This window comes from Aphis gossypii, chromosome 1 (genome assembly GCF_020184175.1).
Source record: "Aphis gossypii isolate Hap1 chromosome 1, ASM2018417v2, whole genome shotgun sequence".
NCBI lineage: Eukaryota > Metazoa > Arthropoda > Insecta > Hemiptera > Aphididae > Aphis > Aphis gossypii.
This window is the reverse complement of record NC_065530.1, coordinates 39,367,147-39,385,723: the sequence shown is the minus strand read 5'-3', so window position 1 is coordinate 39,385,723 and position 18,577 is coordinate 39,367,147. Positions and strand designations below refer to the sequence as shown.

General features: G+C 26.2%; 3 protein-coding genes across 4 annotated transcripts; 1 reads left to right on the top strand and 2 right to left on the bottom strand.

The window, feature by feature from the left end:
- Nucleotides 1-1,635: 1,635 nt before the first annotated feature.
- On the bottom strand, nucleotides 1,636-6,363 carry LOC114123901 (inactive pancreatic lipase-related protein 1-like). The gene is made up of 7 exons (XM_050197121.1): nucleotides 6,181-6,363; nucleotides 5,332-5,449; nucleotides 5,095-5,246; nucleotides 4,093-4,341; nucleotides 3,807-3,995; nucleotides 1,915-2,077; nucleotides 1,636-1,839 (listed from the first exon to the last, which is right to left on the bottom strand). The coding sequence occupies exons 1-7, from the start codon at nucleotides 6,257-6,259 to the stop codon at nucleotides 1,794-1,796; spliced, it is 996 nt and encodes a 331-aa protein (XP_050053078.1). The 5' UTR covers nucleotides 6,260-6,363; the 3' UTR covers nucleotides 1,636-1,793.
- Nucleotides 6,364-6,457: 94 nt separating this feature from the next.
- LOC126548968 (uncharacterized) lies at nucleotides 6,458-11,179 on the top strand. Of its 2 annotated transcripts, XM_050197122.1 has the most exons (3): nucleotides 6,458-9,394; nucleotides 9,464-9,564; nucleotides 10,829-11,179. In XM_050197122.1, the coding sequence occupies exons 1-3, from the start codon at nucleotides 9,070-9,072 to the stop codon at nucleotides 10,883-10,885; spliced, it is 483 nt and encodes a 160-aa protein (XP_050053079.1). In that variant the 5' UTR covers nucleotides 6,458-9,069; the 3' UTR covers nucleotides 10,886-11,179. The 2 variants fall into 2 exon arrangements, 1 of the variants encoding a protein (XP_050053079.1); XR_007603092.1 differs by having other exon boundaries at nucleotides 6,458-9,568.
- Nucleotides 11,180-11,319: 140 nt separating this feature from the next.
- On the bottom strand, nucleotides 11,320-17,611 carry LOC114123899 (inactive pancreatic lipase-related protein 1-like). The gene is made up of 7 exons (XM_027987035.2): nucleotides 17,420-17,611; nucleotides 16,219-16,336; nucleotides 15,971-16,122; nucleotides 13,991-14,236; nucleotides 13,265-13,456; nucleotides 11,665-11,827; nucleotides 11,320-11,575 (listed from the first exon to the last, which is right to left on the bottom strand). The coding sequence occupies exons 1-7, from the start codon at nucleotides 17,511-17,513 to the stop codon at nucleotides 11,533-11,535; spliced, it is 1,008 nt and encodes a 335-aa protein (XP_027842836.2). The 5' UTR covers nucleotides 17,514-17,611; the 3' UTR covers nucleotides 11,320-11,532.
- Between the last annotated feature and the right edge of the window lie 966 nt (nucleotides 17,612-18,577).

Sequence of the window (18,577 nt, the reverse complement as noted above, 5' to 3'; positions counted from 1 at the left end):
TATAACATATATTAACATATTATCGGTACATCATCATTGGTTAATAATTATATAAATACAACGATATCACCAACCATTGATTATATATTATATATAATCAATGCACTAAATATGTTATACATACTTGTTTATGATTGACACGTTGTATTATGGGTACACTATGAAAAAATGACTGTATAATAATTTAATAAAAAAAAATTACTGATTACATTTTTAAGTCTATAGTAAATCATAGCTTTGCGACTTAGTGAGTAATAAAAAAAAATATATTTATTTATTGTATGGAATCTTTTAGTGTAATCTGCAGTAAAAATTTATATCATTTCCTGGTTTAATAATGTATATTATAATATATTATACAGTTTCGTGCCTTGGTAGTTCGAGGTGTACTCTATCAACTCAGGTCTTATGTTTTTTTAGTATACGTATTATACTAATAACATAAATTTAAAATTACGTCTTATTTGATACTTTTATAAAAAAAATTCTACAGCAAATTCAAACAGAAGCTGCGACTTGTGTAAGTAAAAATTTATTGCAATCTATAGATAATCATTAACCATATAATTTACATTAGTCTCTAAACATAACATAACTATTCCTAGTTATTTATACAATTGTGCAGCAACTGATACTTTAACTTCTTTCATAATCAATATTTTAGTAAACCAGTATACAATATATAATATTATGTGAACATATTTTTTTAATCACTAAATAATTTATTTTATACTAAAATCTTGAATGCAGATTATTAACTAGCAACTAAAAATTTTATAAAATAATGTTTTAAACAAAACTTTAATAATTTCGTCTGCTACGCCAACACTGTCACTTTAAAATTTTAATATCAAACCTTGACAGTATTATGTACTTTTTTGTAAAATTTTGTACAAGTAAAACAAAATTTTGTATAACCCCAAAATTAATTGTTGAAAAATAAACATGAAATTGTCCTCCTTGTGATATTTCCATATTTCAAGGATATACTCAATAACGCCTTGCTGTTTTAGCTTTTATTTGTTTTTTTTTTATTCAAATGGTACAAAATAACAACAATTTCATCATCTTTTAATCTTGGATTTGTGGTTTCAAATTCATACAAATTGTATAACATTTTCTGATGTGGTTTTTGAGTTGAATTTCAAACTTGCGGATGCAAACGTATATTGGTAATTGACGTATTGACATGATGGACGTTTTACATAATTGCGCTACGTGTCGTAGCCCGTAGATACCTATTTACATTACTCCAGCACGGTTTTGGTTGGATTTTTTGGGGGGGAGGGGTGTACACAATTTTGTTTTACTTGTTTAAAAATGTACAAAAAAAAATACATAATACTGTCAAGGTTTGATTTAAAAATTCTAAAGTGGCACAACGGAGCTGATGAATTGGGTAATAAACATTTGTTTGCATAAACAACCATATTCCGTTCTATTTGCATTTTCTCACAACAAAATTGTTTTCCAAACCACTCTTGAATATGCAAATATGCAATAACAATGTAAGCTTTTAATAAAAAATATAATAATTCATGTAATAACATATATACATATACATATTAACCTTTATAGGCTTAAAAAATAATCCCGACAAATGAACTGGATTTAAAAATGAAGTACACAGAAAACTATAATGTATTTTTATGTATTTTGTTATTGTTATTTGTATTGTATGTTTATATTATGTATAGTAATCTTTAACGCTCAATAATATCGCGACTTGTAATTTTTCATTAAGTCAAACATATCTAAAATTATTCTTCATTGATTCGTAGCCAATAATAGGTCTATGGTTCGTCTATGGACGTTTCCAAATAATAATTTTCGGTTTTGCTAAAAAAATCAAAAAATTAAATTTTAATTTCATTATGCAAACAAGATTGAAACTCTAAAACAAAGAATACGAACTTAGGGTCCACATATTCGCCCATGAAAGTACTCTCGTTGTCATTGCACGTGTGCGCTTTAAAATCATTCCAACTGGAGCATTTACGCGCTACATAATCTTCTTTGGCCCATATGGAATGTGAGAAATAATGATAGGCTTTGATATGACTGCACGAACCCGTAGCTATAAAAGTTAATAAAAATAAAAAAATTATATATTATATTGGGTGTTTACCAGTTGCCCCCCACGGCTGTTGTCGAGATTATAAAAATATACCAGTTGCCCCCAACCAAATGTACTAGTTGCCTCCAATCGAATGTACCAGTTGCCCTCACATGTTAATATATACACTCTTACAATATATAGCTCGTAAAATAGGAGAGGTAAATATGCAATATTTTTATTTTGCATACATTGAACTTAATGCATATTTTTGCATAATTAATATGATCGAATTTATTGTATTTAAGTCGATAATAATTAAACTGATCAAAGTTTATAACTTGGCTTTTTAGTCAAACATGAATTTTATTTTTATAAATACAATTCTATGGAACAATATAGGTACTATGTACGTTCGCCGATCATTTATATTTGAAAATTTAAAAAAATATTTAGTCGTAACAAATAAAACATATATATTTTCTATTATTGATTGAGAGTTGAGACTTTTAAATTTTATAACTAAAATAATAATTAATGCACGTAAAAAAAATTAATAATTTTTTAACTTATTAAATATACCACTCATCATAATAATTAGATTATTTATTATGAATTTGTTTCTATAATTTTGAATTTTGTACTATTTTTTATTGACAAATTATTATAACTTTGAATTTTATATTTTATTTATGATTTGTATATTTACCTTCCCTATTTTACGAGCTATATATTGTATTCATGTATATTGTATATTGTATATTATTTAACATGTGAGAGCAACTGGTACATTTTCCTTTAGGTAGTTTGGGGGGAATTGGAATAAAAAAGGGTACTCTTGGGGGCGACTGGTACATGCCCATTATATTATATTATTGCTATTCTTGAATAGTTTGACAATTTTAAATCACTAGGTACCTAAATCAATTTATAGGAATTTCTTTAATAAAAATTAAAAATTCACCAAGTACCAAAAGTCCGATTTTAATTTTAAAAACATATTTGAATTCCTTATTCTCTTTTCTAGGTTTTGTAGGAATTGGATTTTCGATTTTTTTGTATTGTTTAATTACTATAGTAACAAATGAACTATATTTAAATATAATTTTTTTCCAAAATTCATTTTAATTAAGTTACAAAAAATTAAAATCTATTTCCTACAAAACCTAGAAAAGAGAATAAGGAATTAAAATATGTTTTTATAATTAAAATCTAACCTCTGTTACTGGGTAAATTCTTTTTTCGCTTATTGGTCTAAATTCACGAAAAACGACCCGCTTTCAACAGCCTTAAAGAAATTTTTTGGATTTTTTAGTGCTATTATATTGCCATTATACATTTTTAATTGAGTAAAAAAGCTTGAAATTGAATAAAAGATTTCTCATTAATATGTAGGTATATGTACACGTGTAATATGTTTGTATTAATGTATTTCCAGAAACTAAAAATTAAAAATTCAATTCGCACATTTTTTTTTATAACCATTTCAAATTCAAACATCGACAAATTAAGTATATTTTTTTTTTTGTTATTTACTATACACAATTGAATTTTCAATATATTTAGATTAATTTTAAATTATTTATACTGTGAACCTATAAACCCCAATTTACGATTCTATGTCAGTTCTAAGTTATAAATTATAATAACAGCTAGTAATAAATAGACTATATGTTTATAGCAAATACCGATATCATAAATACATTAGAACAAATATTTTTACGTTATAAACTAATTTTGAATACATTACTTTTATCTCCAAATCCACAGTTAGGTTGCGACTCCCCTCCGTTTGGGAAGAAATCGATATGGCCGATTGGTTTTCTAAACCCATTTTTGGCAGTATTGGTGTGCATGACATCTACAAAATGAGCATCAGTAATATAAAGTCTATCTTCTGGGGCATTGTTTTCATAATTTGGTCTTGCAGGATCTAATCCTGAAATACATTAATAATAAACGTTTATATATTAACTTAGTATATTATATTGTGGTTATTTAAAAAAAATATTACTAGGAACGTTTATGGTATATACCTGTAATTCTAGGAATCTTATCAACCAAATTTTTCCCTACAAATCCGACAATGTGGGCTCCCAAACTGTGCCCAATCAAATGCAAAGTCTCAACTCCTATGGTCATGTTATACGTTATCCTGGTCAGAACTTTAGCTATATCGCGAGCGATGTGTTTAGCTCGTGCTCTTGCGACTGCGTATGATAGATCAGTCGAATACTGTTTCCAATCCACACAAATCACATTATATTCACCCACCTTTAAATACGCTGTAAAATATTTTTAACATTACCTATAATATATTTTTGTCGTTTTCGGGCTGGATATAGATATTTTATTTTTCTGTTTTGACTCTAACCTATTTTGAATAACGCTAAATATATTAATTTTACTTTTTTTTACTTTATATTATTTACACTAGTATCTAAATAATGTTAATATTATTCTTGTTAACGTCGAACATAAATTCCACTTCCGCATCATAAACTCATAACGTAGCACTCTTATGACTTATAGGTACTCAATATTTATCAAACAACGCGAAATACCCAAAAACTTATAAATGATTCATACATTTTCCTTGAAGTGAAAATATCAAGTACCGTACCGAAGATATCTTTTAAAAAACGAAATCAACAATTATTAGCTATTACAATATACAAACGATTCTACGGATAAAAAAATGCAAAACAGTAGAGTGGATACTAAAAAAAATCATAATTAAATATTTAAAACTTCTAAACAAAAAATAATTTTTGTAATTGGTGTGTATCATCCATTGATTTTATAATATAAAACTATTAATGAACATCATTATCCAAATTTATTTTTTATTTATCTTTAATAATTATTTGAATATGAAGACTTATAATTCAACCAATCTAATATTAAACTATATTAATTATAATGACAATTGATCTATGGTGTTTTTTTAACGATCGATGTTGGTATCGTCAGTATTGATTTTGTTTATAACCTATACATTTCAAATAGATAATAATTAAGAAAAATTACAAACTCACATTTGACATTGTAATTACAAAGACTTTCTTTTTCTTTAGTATCTCCAAGCCAACCGTGCACTATTACTTTAATTGGATTTGTTGCATTGAACGTTGTAGACTCGATCAAGTGTGGTTCACTTCTGTTTAAAAGTTGACCGTCGGGATTATCTCTAAAATGTAAAGCAAAAAAAATCGTAGTAAATTCTAATTAAAAATTAGTCGTTAATTATTAATTTTTTTTTTTTTTTATTCAACCTCGTATATAACCAGTAAAACACATGCTTCGATGTATGGTACAATCCGCTATTTTCATCATTTAAGTCGATTTTGTTAATATATTCATCATCAAATTTGTCATTAACGGCAACTGAGTCTGAAAAAAATTCAAGATTAATATTTATTCCATAACAATGTTTATATTTGATCAACTAAAAAATGTGTGATTGTATTTAAAACGTATCGCACCATTGAAAATGCATACCCAATAACTTATTTTGAATTGAATAACCAACAGTTTATAGAAATTTAGGTCAAAACTAAAATCCCTTCTAGTTTTAACATTTTCACCTTAAAGGTTTGATGGAAATAGTCAATAGTAATAATAGAGGTGAAATTTCGATTATCACTCAAATGCATAAATACAAATAAAGATATATCGCATACAAACAGGATGTTACGTATTGTATTATGTTTATATACAGTACGGGCGTTTGTACTTAATAATGTGATTTGTTGTACCCATACCTGTTGTATGTATCTAAACTAAATCATATTATGTTCATTGTTTTGTTTTTTAAGCAAACATTCAAGGTTATTATTTTTATTGTTAAATTGGATATTGGATAAAAACGATTGTCCCTGTAAATTATTTTGTTTTCCGAGGCACTAGATAATTCTCGATTTTATTATAGGTACTTATTAGTTAATTGTTATTACATACTTATCAGCTATCATAATAAATTATTATAATGTCATCATAACAAGCTATAATATTATGGAGTAGAATATCAAAAGTTTTAAAATATAATCGATACAGATTAATTTAATACTTTTTCTAATTTATACTTGAAAAATATGCATTGCGTATTAATTATAAGAACTCACCGCTTTGCAATGAAATATCGTTTGCATAAACAAAAACAGTCAACAAAATGTTGAAAAACATAAAATTTAAAAAAAACATTTTTGACAAACTCTTTTTCAAAATAAAACAGTATACAAATTAAAGATACTATAGTCAACGACTAATTATTGTAACTGTTGAGAAAACACTAACAGAGAACACAATAATTTTTATCAAATGATTGGGATTTTATACTTTAACTAATGCTTACGTACTTATAAATTATGATCATGTTAATAGCACTTATTAATTTAAAAGCTATTTTATGAGATTTATTCTAATAAATAATAAATAGATAACAATGTTTAATCAAATTTATAATCATTCAAATTACTTTAAATAATTGTAACTAACATTATATATTACTTAATGTTTTTAATTATAATAAACACTTATTTTTTAAAGAATCTTATGTACAGTGGCGTATTTACAGGGGTGGTCCAGGGGTACTGGACCCCCCCCCCAAAGAAAAAAAAAACCTATACATATCCCTGCAGTATAGTAAAGTAATAAGTATGGAAATTGGTATTCTGTGTATTCTGACGACGGTTTCCAAGTTACGGCTAAATATAATATGTGATAAATACAATAGGTATATATTTCTCATAGTTTATATAAATTATTTAATTATGTATAAACTATGGACCACCTCAGAAAAATTTTGAAAATACGCCACTGCTTGTATGCCACCTTATGTTTAAAATCTATAGGCGCAAGCTTGTTACAAAACAATGATAATATAGACGAAGACTGAATATTATTTGAATAATCTAGAAATGCTGTGTTTCTTATCAGCACATGCAATAAAACTAAACTTGAAAAATATTTATTTGTAATTAACAAGATTTCGTGTTACAAATTGTGTGAAATCGCCACCGTTTTATCAAAAACAAAATTTCTGAACACTCTGTAAGTACAATATCTATAGTCTATACCATCATTTATCATTATTAATATATACATTAATTATTAACCTAAATAACCTACTTAAAAAATCCACACAAAATACGCCATGTGCTCAACTTATCATCAGAAATATAATAATATGGAATCGAGAATTAGTCACTCGTTTCGCAGATCATCACAATTCACGTCCACTCTAAACGATTTATTTTTAATTCGAAGTATTTCTTGTGTTTGTATTATGTTTCCACCAATCAGTTATAATACAACCAAAAAACAATTAAAGGTTTAAGTATGATTATAATATATTCTATAGAAAAATAAACTTAAAAAATTCTACTACAGACGTATAAAAAACCGGTTATCTTATCTCATGTGATTTTCTGCTGCACACTGCACGTGACTTATTATAGATACCATTGATTTTAGAATATTCTAAAATCAATGTAGATACTGAACAAGATGAGAAAATGTGTTGCCAAATTACGACAATATCTTATAATTTTTTACAATTATTGTATGTATAAGAATATTATTTATATAGTTAATATTAAACTGCAAAAGGATATAAATAAACAAAACAAATTTTTCGTTTATTATTATTATGTATATAATTTATGTATTATATACTCCTAAAAAGGAAGAAAAAATACTAAACATTGAAAAAAGCATTGAAATTTATACTGTGACACTATCGACACTTTTTCTAAAATTGATGTTGAATATTTTTAGCTAATTAAAAAATATAAATTGTTGAGTTACTCCACTCTTGACGTAATTTATTTACGTTTATTTTTTTATAAGAATTCGATGACAACCATCTGCATCAAGACATAATGCAATACATTTCGTTCATTCGTTCATTTTATAAATATTTTAGAATACTTAATGTTAATTATCTATTCTTTTTCAGTTATCAGTTACAGTTTTTCGCATAACTGCAAGTATTATATGAAGACAATATCAAAAATGCAAAAAAGTAATAAAAATTTAAATCTATTTCTCATAGAATCATAAAATTGAGTCCATAAGTTCGTATACACATCATTATCATAGGTACATATTGTCTCGATGACCAATTGCAAATTTTTTAATAAGGCTGTTGAGAGAGGGTCGTTTTTTCGTGAATTTAGATCAATAAGCGAAAGAAAAATTTACCCAGTTACAATAGTCCGATTTTAATTCTGAAAACATATTTGAATTCCTTATTCTCTTTTCTAGGTTTTGTAGGAAATGGATATTAATTTTTTTTCTTTTATTAACTCTAAATTAAGGTGAATTTTGAAAAAAAAAATTATATACAAATATGATTCATTTGTCACTATAGTAATTAAACAGTATAAAAAATCGAAAATCCATTTCCTACAAAACCTAGAAAAGAGAATAAGGAATTAAAATACGTTTTTAAAACTAAAATCGGACTTTTGGTACTGGGTTAATTTTTCTTTCGCTTTTTGGGATTTTCATGTAAAAATGTTTTTATCGCAAAATTCAGTGACATGTGACTGCGCGTACATACGTTACTGATTTCCAAGAATCTTAGCCCGTAGTCTATCCTATAAATAATTACATAAAGCGTTCGGGGAACTCACGCACACAAATGATCAATCACAACACACACAGTTACACTAAATTCGGACGTCGCCCGATTGCGGCCCAAAGTAAACTTTTTACCTTTTTGCCTATCCCGATTGCGGCCCGTCCATAGTAGGTAGGAAATACTATTTAAGTGGTTATCAAAACTTAATAAAAATCCGGATTGCGTCCGATACGTATTTTGATATAAATACAACTATCGTATTAGCGATTCATACGATCGCCAATATTCGGCTTGGTAATTTCCAGCTCATAAAAGATAAAAAAAAAAAAAATAATCAGATAAACTGTAAGATTGCAAGGTAACTAGTGGAACATAATTGTATATTGTACTGTTAGTGTCGTTTGATTCTTCGTTTTATAAAGTTTTAATGATGGAAATTCACGAAATGCTTAGCGAAAAAGATAAACCAATATTAGTAATATTTAAGTATAAATTTCGATTTCATAAGTTATTAGCAAATGAAATAGAAAAATGGTGTTGTACGAATAAAAGTTGTAAAAGCTTTGTCAAACGATTCAATAAAGAAATATTAATAAGTCAAAGTAAATTTAACGTTACCGATCACAATCATGAAGCTAATACTGAACAAATTTTGAAACGTCAAAAAATACGTAATGGTATTAAAAGAAAAGCAACTGAAAATATTTGTGAGCGACCATCAAAATTAATCCATTGTGGTTTAAAAGAAAGTGGTAAGTCCATAATTAATAATATATATTTATTATTAGCTACAACATTTTTCTTTTCGATTATATTAATAGGAGTTGAGCATATTACTACTACGGATGTGAATTGTTTTCGAAAAGGAATTTATGGGGCCCGTAGAAAAATCCTTCCAGCTCAACCAACAAATATAGGAGAAGTAGGTACATGACGTTTTAAGGTCCATTGATACTAAAACAAATGAAGGTGAACAATTTTTACTTATCAATGACAGTATTAAGAATTTTATTCTATTTTCTTGTGAAAGTAACTTACGAAATTTATCATCAATTTCTCAAATTTATGTCGATGGAACATTCCGATGCTGTACTAAATATTTTTGTCAATTATTTACTGTCCATGCATTGAATAATGGTCATTATTATCCTATAGCATATTTTTTATTACCAGACAAAAAATTTGAAAGCTATCAAAACGCATTTAATGGACTAGTAGAACAATGTAATACTTTTAATTTTAATTTTAAGCCCGATGTAATATTCGTAGATTTCGAAACATCTATACACAAGGCAATTCGTTTAACTTGGCCATTGGCTACTATAAAAGGTTGTAGGTTCCATCTAGGTCAATCATGGTGGCGAAAAATACAATCTTTAGGGTTAAGTACGGATTATAAGGATAAAGAAAGTGATATAGGCAAATTTTTAACATATATATTTGGATTACCATTTTTAGAACCTGAAATGGTAGGTGAATGTTTTGCCATAGATTTAGTTTCAATACAACCTTCAACGGCACAAATACAAAAATTTTGTGATTATTTAGTAGAAACTTATATCGATGATGATTCTGATTTCCCCCCTGAAATATGGGCTACTTGTAGTTCCAGTATGTATTTGACAACGAATGCGTGTGAAAGTTTTCATTCGAAATTTAATTCATTGTTCTATACGTCACATCCAAATATATTTCAATTTTTGGAAATTTTAAAACAATGCCAAACAGATGCCAAAATAAAAATGCAATCTATAGTTTGTACTCCCCGGGAAACAACTAAACAAATTAATAAAAAAAAATTCATACAAACTCAAATCATAAAATTAAAAAAATTGGAAATATCTAATTTTGATTTTGTAAAAATAATAAGTTTTAAAAATCTACCTCTAACACTATGATTATTTTACTACTAATTGACATATTAATTATATTTTTTATCTTTTTTTATTGTGAACAGAACAGTTTATTATTTTAATATTCGACTAGATACCTATTTATTAACAAATTAATTGTATTTAATGTATTTTGTTATTGTAAACAATTTATTTTATTATATCCGTTGAGAAAGAATTTTGGTATATTGACGTACTTCATATTATAATAAAAGTTTGAATTTCAAACACAAATATGTCCAATACACACTTATACAGTATTTAAAATATTGACTTTATTTTATTAATTATAAGGTATTTTGTGAACCAATGTGTCTTTGGACGCAATCGGGATACTTATATTTAGGATAAAATACGACTACCTGAATTCCGACCGCAATCGGGCAACTCCGCTAAATTCACGAAGGATATCGAATATTGTCTAAATACGACTCCTTAAAAATGGTACGCTTTCAACAGTCTTAATAGTATAAAGCAATATACAGTAAAACCTCAATTATCTGAATGTTATTTCGTTTCAATTCATGTATCCAAACTACGTTTTTTATCCAAATGTCAATGATGCTTAAAAATTAATCAGTTTTTCAAAAAAAAATAATCATACATACAATATAATAAGTCTATAATATTTAATAATATTCTTATATCCATAATAAGTAATAACATAATATGTAATGTGTAATAATAATTCTAAATTTATTGTACAAATAATACAATTAGTTCGGATAATCGAGGTTCTACTATATTATGTTAATATATTTAACTTAATTCATTACAAAATGATATAAGTGTTGTATGAAAATAATTTTATTCAACCACAGCAAGTCGATTAAAACGTATTTAGGTACGCATGTTATAAAATGTATCGATATGGAAAGTATAATACAGCCATACTGAACATTAATATACAATTCAAAAAAAAAAATTTAATACTTAACACTTATTTTTATAATATTAAAGATTTTCAGAAATGGACTTGTTCAACGCTATGTGATCTACTAATCTCGAACTTCCGTTTTTAAAAAATAATCGCCGTATTCCCTGAAACAAAATAAATTTATTATATTTTTACTATAACTATTCAAACAACGGTATTGAAAATGGGTACAAAATACAAATAGACTACAAACCCTTTCATGTCTACCCATTCGCCCATATAAGTACTGTTGGCTTTGTCACACATGTTTGCTTCATAGTCCTCCCAACTGGAACATATATATGCGATATAATCGCCTTTGGCCCATATGGAGTGTGCGTAATAATGATAGGACGAAACGTGACTGCACGAACCAGCTGCAAACACACAATATCAATTAAATATAATAATATGCACGAAAAGTCACCACCAATACTACGGTGTTATGTGTATACGCTAAAGAAGTTGAAGACTGCTATTTATTAAGTGGAAAAAGTTTCCAGGCAATTTTCAATTACGCGAAAAGGTAGCCATACTGTAATAAACCATACGAACAAATAAAATAAAACTATTTTAACAATCAAAATTGAGTTTCCCGGAACATCAATTAAGCTCCGTAGAATTATCAGAATTTTTGTATTATGTAAGAGTAAAACTTTATTTAGATGACATTGGAGAACTCAAGTTTTTTAATTAATAATTATAAAAATATATACTATAAAATTAATGAAATCTGACGGTATCATGAAATATGTCCTGTGAGCCAAATTTTTGTTCTATAAACTCGTCGGCTCTAAAACTCTTAAAGGAGTTCTAAGCGATTGAATTTTTCATACATACCAACAACCTAGTGAGAAATAATCATATTTGCTTAATAGTCCAATCTTAAATTTGATAAATAATTTGAATTCATTAGTTTTCTTTTATATTACTTTTTGATATATTTTTTTTGTCTTATTTACCCCTTTAAATTTATTTGAAGTCGTAGGACAAAATATTAAAGATTTAACTCCAAAAAAATTTTAAAAAGAGCAAACGGATTCAATTTATTTATCAAAATTTAAATTGGATTACTAAAAGTATATTTATGTTTTGGCAGCTAAATGAAATTATCAATTGTTACGCCATGTTATAAATATTTTCGAGGATGCCTAGCCACATTCACACTAATAATCATTTATGTCTAACAGAAACATCAAGAACGGCGATGACGAAATTTATAAATTGCCTAAAAACGAACAGCCCCATTGTAAAAAATAAAAAATTTTAAATATATTTAAATACTGAACTAAAAATAACTTAATAGTGTATCGAGAGTAAATGTATAGTAATATTACAATATCAATATTAAATCAAATAAATTATTTACTCCTTGCGATTTTTAGGAATATTAGATAGGCAACTTATTATACGCATTCTTTTGTAGTAGAACTTTTTGTAAAAATTACAAGAAACTACTATAATGATAGTAGAACTCTATGTGTAAATCCATTAAACATGAGTCAATGCATTTGACTGTGAACCAATAACTGTTTGAAACTTTGAGCGTTATATGGACACAGGTTTTAAAAACATTTGTTTTAAATCTGATAATAAGTGAAAACTTTTGAGTCCCGTTATAAAATAAAGCTATTTTGATACTCAAAATTTGATAATCAATCTGTAGTATTTTTCTATTTCTAGTTACCCTAATTAAAAAAATCGAAGAACGTTTCAAAATAAATACACCAAAACGGTTTTCGTTAACAGATTCATATTCAATTATGATAGGTACTTTTTTCTTTTAGCTATCGAGTAATATTTTAAGTAATCACATTTTTTATCCCCTTTTTCGCAGTTAGGTTGCTTTTTTCCTCCGTTTGGATAGAAATCCATGTGACCAATAGATCTGTCAAATCCGTTTTGACCAGCGTTAGTATGTATTATATCAACAAATATCGCATCAGTCTTGTCTAGTCTATCTTCTGGATCACATTTATCGTACTTCGGTTTTGCAGGATCTAATCCTGCAATACATTAATTAATAAAAACATCAATAATTAATTATAATTTTTGAAAGATTTTCTATTAATAATTGGTTATTATAACAAATTAAAATACAGCTAATTTGTCTAATTAATTAATGAATAATTAAATTAAAAGTTACAGTATTTGTAAAAATATTTTTTTATTCGAGTAAGTATAAAATTGGAGACTATCCCTCCAAAAAAATTCTTAGTTGTTCAATGAGAACTCGACTAACAGTAAATTTTAAACTATAGCCATAATAATATAATATGGTTTTTGGTATTTTATTAACTTTTAGAAAACGTTGTTGAACTGATCTGAATCAACGGTTACACAAAGTCGATGACACCCCCATTTTTCACCCTAAAGACTGTGAAGAGAACCTCGTGTTACCGTATTTATTATTATTATTATTTTTTTTTTTTTTTGTGAGGGGCGAAGAGGAAAATGTATATGATATGCATAGATCAATCGAATCGATATTATGCATTATTTAAAAGTATTAAATATTTTGGCATGCGTCATTTAATTACCTGTGATCCGAGGAACATCAGGTAAATCTTGTCCAACGAATCCGGCAATGTGTGCTCCCATACTATGTCCTATTATGTGTAAACTATAAAAGTTTATCGTCAGGTTGTATGTAATCCTCGTTAACACGTTGGCAATATCTTTGGCTATGTGTTTGGCCCTTGCCTTAGCGACCGAGTATGATATGTCAGTCGAATATTGTTTCCAATCCACGCAGATCACATTGTAATCGCCCATTTTAAAATACGCTGAAAATTACTTTATAATAGTAAAATAACTACAAATTTAGTTTATACCTTATTATTGTAAAGCTCTAATAAAAAAATATACAATTTATTTGTCTGTTAAAATGGTTAAAAATTACCTCTATTCATACATTTTTATTTAGTTACATTTATACTTATATTCATACACTATTATAAACAAAATTATATTATGTATTTATTCCATATCATATAATATTATATTATACTATCGTATTGCACAATTTAAGGGCTGAATGAAACCACCAGATTAGTTAATTTGTTGGTACTTTTCTGTTATCATTCCCTATTATATGATTTTTTAAAAAATAAAAATGCATTTCAACATTATATACAGATCTATCAAAAGTATATACCTACTCAAAACGTTGAACGTTGACTGAAAAACAAAATAAAAGACAATAAGTAACTCATCGATCCGTGGCAGATTATTAAATTATAGTAGCGGTGTATGAATTTCTTTAGCGACAAAAACGTTTAATCAATTACTGTATATATTTTATTCAAATTATCATATAAACTGTTGTTAAATCCTTGTCTCCTACATAAATATTTTTGTTTTATATTGATATTTTTTCCATCGTACATTTATTCATATATATATATATATTTTATACCAAGTACCTACAATACTACATGGTAATAATTAATTTATGCTTTAAATAACTATTTTATAAAATAAAATTTTAATATTTAAAAACAGCGTGCAGTACAATAATGGAATTGATATTTTCCGGTGGCCACCAACAACCATTGGAATACGATAACCGATAAGTACCAATTTTTTAAAACTTTTCATAGGGCATAAAAAAAACTTTTTTTCAATTACTAAGTAAACCTAAATAAAAAAAAAATGTATCACAATTTTGTATCTCAAATTATTGTACATTATAAAACGCATAGCACATTACAAATACAAACATTACTACAAAAATACAACTTACAAATAATATTGTGTTGTATACTTATTACTTATCCTAAAAATTTTTCAAAAAATTAACTAATCTGGTTGTTGCGTTTAATCCTATAATTAATATCTCCCTCAAAAGTGTAAACGTTATACAATATAATATTATATGGGTAAATATTTATTTTTACTTTTTTAACTTGTATTTACAATCCGTAAATTATGAATCATAAATAATCTGTAACAGCGGTTCCCAACCTTTTTTTCCTTCTGTACCTCTAAGTTTAATATTTTACTAAATTGTACTCCTCATTATACATTTTTTTATTGTTCACGTAATTTCTCTTAAAATATTTAACCCAATTTTTCTTTTTAATTGGTATAAAACCCTGGTACCTCAGGTTGGAAACCTCTGATCTATAGAATCTAAAAATATAAAATCCACATAAGACAAAAATAAAAATTAATCATCGAAATAAATAAAAAAAAAAACTAAAAAATAGCATGAAAATTTAAAATAAAAATATTATTTTTGAATTTTTCAATATCAAAATCAAGTTTTTTTATTTTAAAAATACATAATTACAAACTTTAACAAAAAATACCAAACCCCATAAAATTCTAAACCTAATAACAATAAGTAAATTAGGTGAACGCTATTCATTAGTAATGAAGAAGAAAAAGAAGAAAAAGAAAGAAAAATTAGAAAAAAAAAATTTTAAATTTTAAATTTAAAAATTTTTCTTCATTAAAAGAAAAAGTAAGAAATTATATTGGTATACTAATTAATATAAAAAAAATTTAAAACTTACATTTTACGTTGTACGAACAAACGCCATCTTTTTCTTGTGTAGTGCCAAGCCAACCGTGAATTATAACTTTAATTGGATTATCTTCGTTATACGTCGTCGACTCGATCATGTGTGGCTCACTTCTATTTAAAAGTTGACCATCAGTGTCATCTCTAAAATTTAAGGAAAAATCTCTCAATCAATTTTACTTATTAATCAAATTTCGCAGTTAATTATTATATATTATTTATAATATTTAAAAATTTAACCTGGTGTAAAGCCAGTAAAATACATGTTTCGATGTTTGGTACGTTTCGTAGTCCTCATAGAGAAAGTCATTATCGTAATCATTTTCTTGACCATCATCAAGTCCATTAGATTCATAGGCTGAATTTAAAAAAATGTAAAAATTAATATTTAGTCTAAAAATGTATTTAATATTATACAATATTTTACTAATCAATTATATTATTATTAAAGTGCATGAAGCTCACGTGAATTTAGTTCAAGTGTCAAATCAAACCCGTTTTTTGATTTTATCTTTTCGTTCTCAAAAATATAACTGTTTTTACTAATAATAGACTTATAATAATTTTAAAAAAATATTTCTTCCACGTAAAGTATTTATATATTTAATTTGTTTTAATGACTATTATACTTCATAGTTTCATACATCGATAAAATACTTGCTCTAGTCGTTTTAAGCTTATAAGTGGAAGTAGCATTAAAATATGGGCAAGTGAGTACCGCTGTGCTGTACATTGGGTATCGAGTATGTCAAGTATATTAAATATTAAATGTTTTTATAAAATTTGAGTTCAATATATCAGTGTATTAGTGTATACGAAAACGATTCTAAATAAAGACGACATGTCAGCCTATATCACTACTAATTATATTTCATAATATATTTTCAATATTGCCATAAATTAATTTATTTTACTATTAGTATTATAAGGTAGCGTTAAATATTTTTTAAATAATATCATGTATAGAAAATTAAAGTGTGAACAATGAACAAAATTTTAAGAAATATATTTAAATAAATACAGAAATAAATCTTATTTAACGTAAAAATTCCCTTTTTTCCTTAATCTATTTTTTTTGCCTAATATTAAAAAAAATATATTAGGAATTTTTTACTTGACACTCTCCAAACTATCAACTATTAAATTAGATATTTAATACTAGAAACTACTACCAAAGTTGAAAATCAGAATATTTCAAATCGCTCCGCTCAAAATCTAAAATATAAAGCAAAAACTTAGGTTAGGTTAAAATTATTAAATTCAAATAGTATGCTAATTTTATTGGGATTATATTTTTAAGGTTAATTCTATCAACTGTTGCTTTTATAATTCCTAAACTTATTATACAGTAAATATATTCTTTTACATAACACACATAAAGTAGTATCGAATGAATAATACAATTTTACCGTAAAAATGTAGACATAATAAAACAACTTACCGCTTCCCGATGAAATATCGTGGGTATAAACAAAAACGTTCAACATGCAAAATAAAATTTTTATTGTAATTGGATAATTTAAGATTACCGACATTTCGACAGAGTGGTTTCGCGGTGTCTAAATATTAAATTGTAGTCGATGATAAATGATAATCAACTGTCTTATAAATACGACTAAATACAAAAACACCGTTTTCAATCGAATGGTCTTTTAAATACGCACTTGTGTTTATGTCAATAATATGAATTTATGTAAAAACTTATATATATATATTATATATACATATAATTGTATTAAATTCTTACACAATAGATAATATTTAGATAACATTATTTGATCAAACAAGTAAATTCATAATTATAATTGCACTATATATAATAGTTGTAAATAGTAATTACTAATTACTAATGCATATGTAGGAAATAATTAATTTAAAATTATTTTCTTCATTCGCATATTTAATTATAAAGTGCATTTTAAGATAAGCATTGTGTATGATTGTATGAATATAGCTATAGCTATTTAAAAAAAAATACGACTTAAGTTATGTAAAAAATATTTTCAAAAACTTTAATACTTTTCTAGAAAACAAGTATTTACTTTTAAAAGAATTGCTATGAAGATATTATAATATGCACAATACACACAAAAGTATATTAATTATTTGGGCCTATTTGGGCTTATGGTATGCAAGTATAGATATGCACCAAACCTTTCCAAACACACATTTCAATCTATCACTCCTCCTCGCCTTTTAACCTCCGTCCCCCCGTACGGGGGACAAATGGATCTTTACATAAAGACTTGAAAATGAAAACTGTTGTTCACTTAACTAAAAGCCATGGCCAAATATTTCACTTAAAACTTCATCGCCATCCTAATCTTTTAGTCTCTCACCTATCACCACTCGCTCTTCCTGGCAACTATCCATTCCGCCTCAAAACCCGCTAGTGCCGAAACTAAAATTAGTTAACAAATAAACCGATTCTTCTGAAAGGTTTCATCTTTCATCACTGGATAATACCCCTTTTCACATGTTTTTGTGTTATATTTTATGTTTATATTGTATCATTACAATATTATCTTGTTCACTTATTGTGTTAGATAAATACAGATTATAATTTTTTTTTTTTTTAGATAAAAATAAAATATAAAAG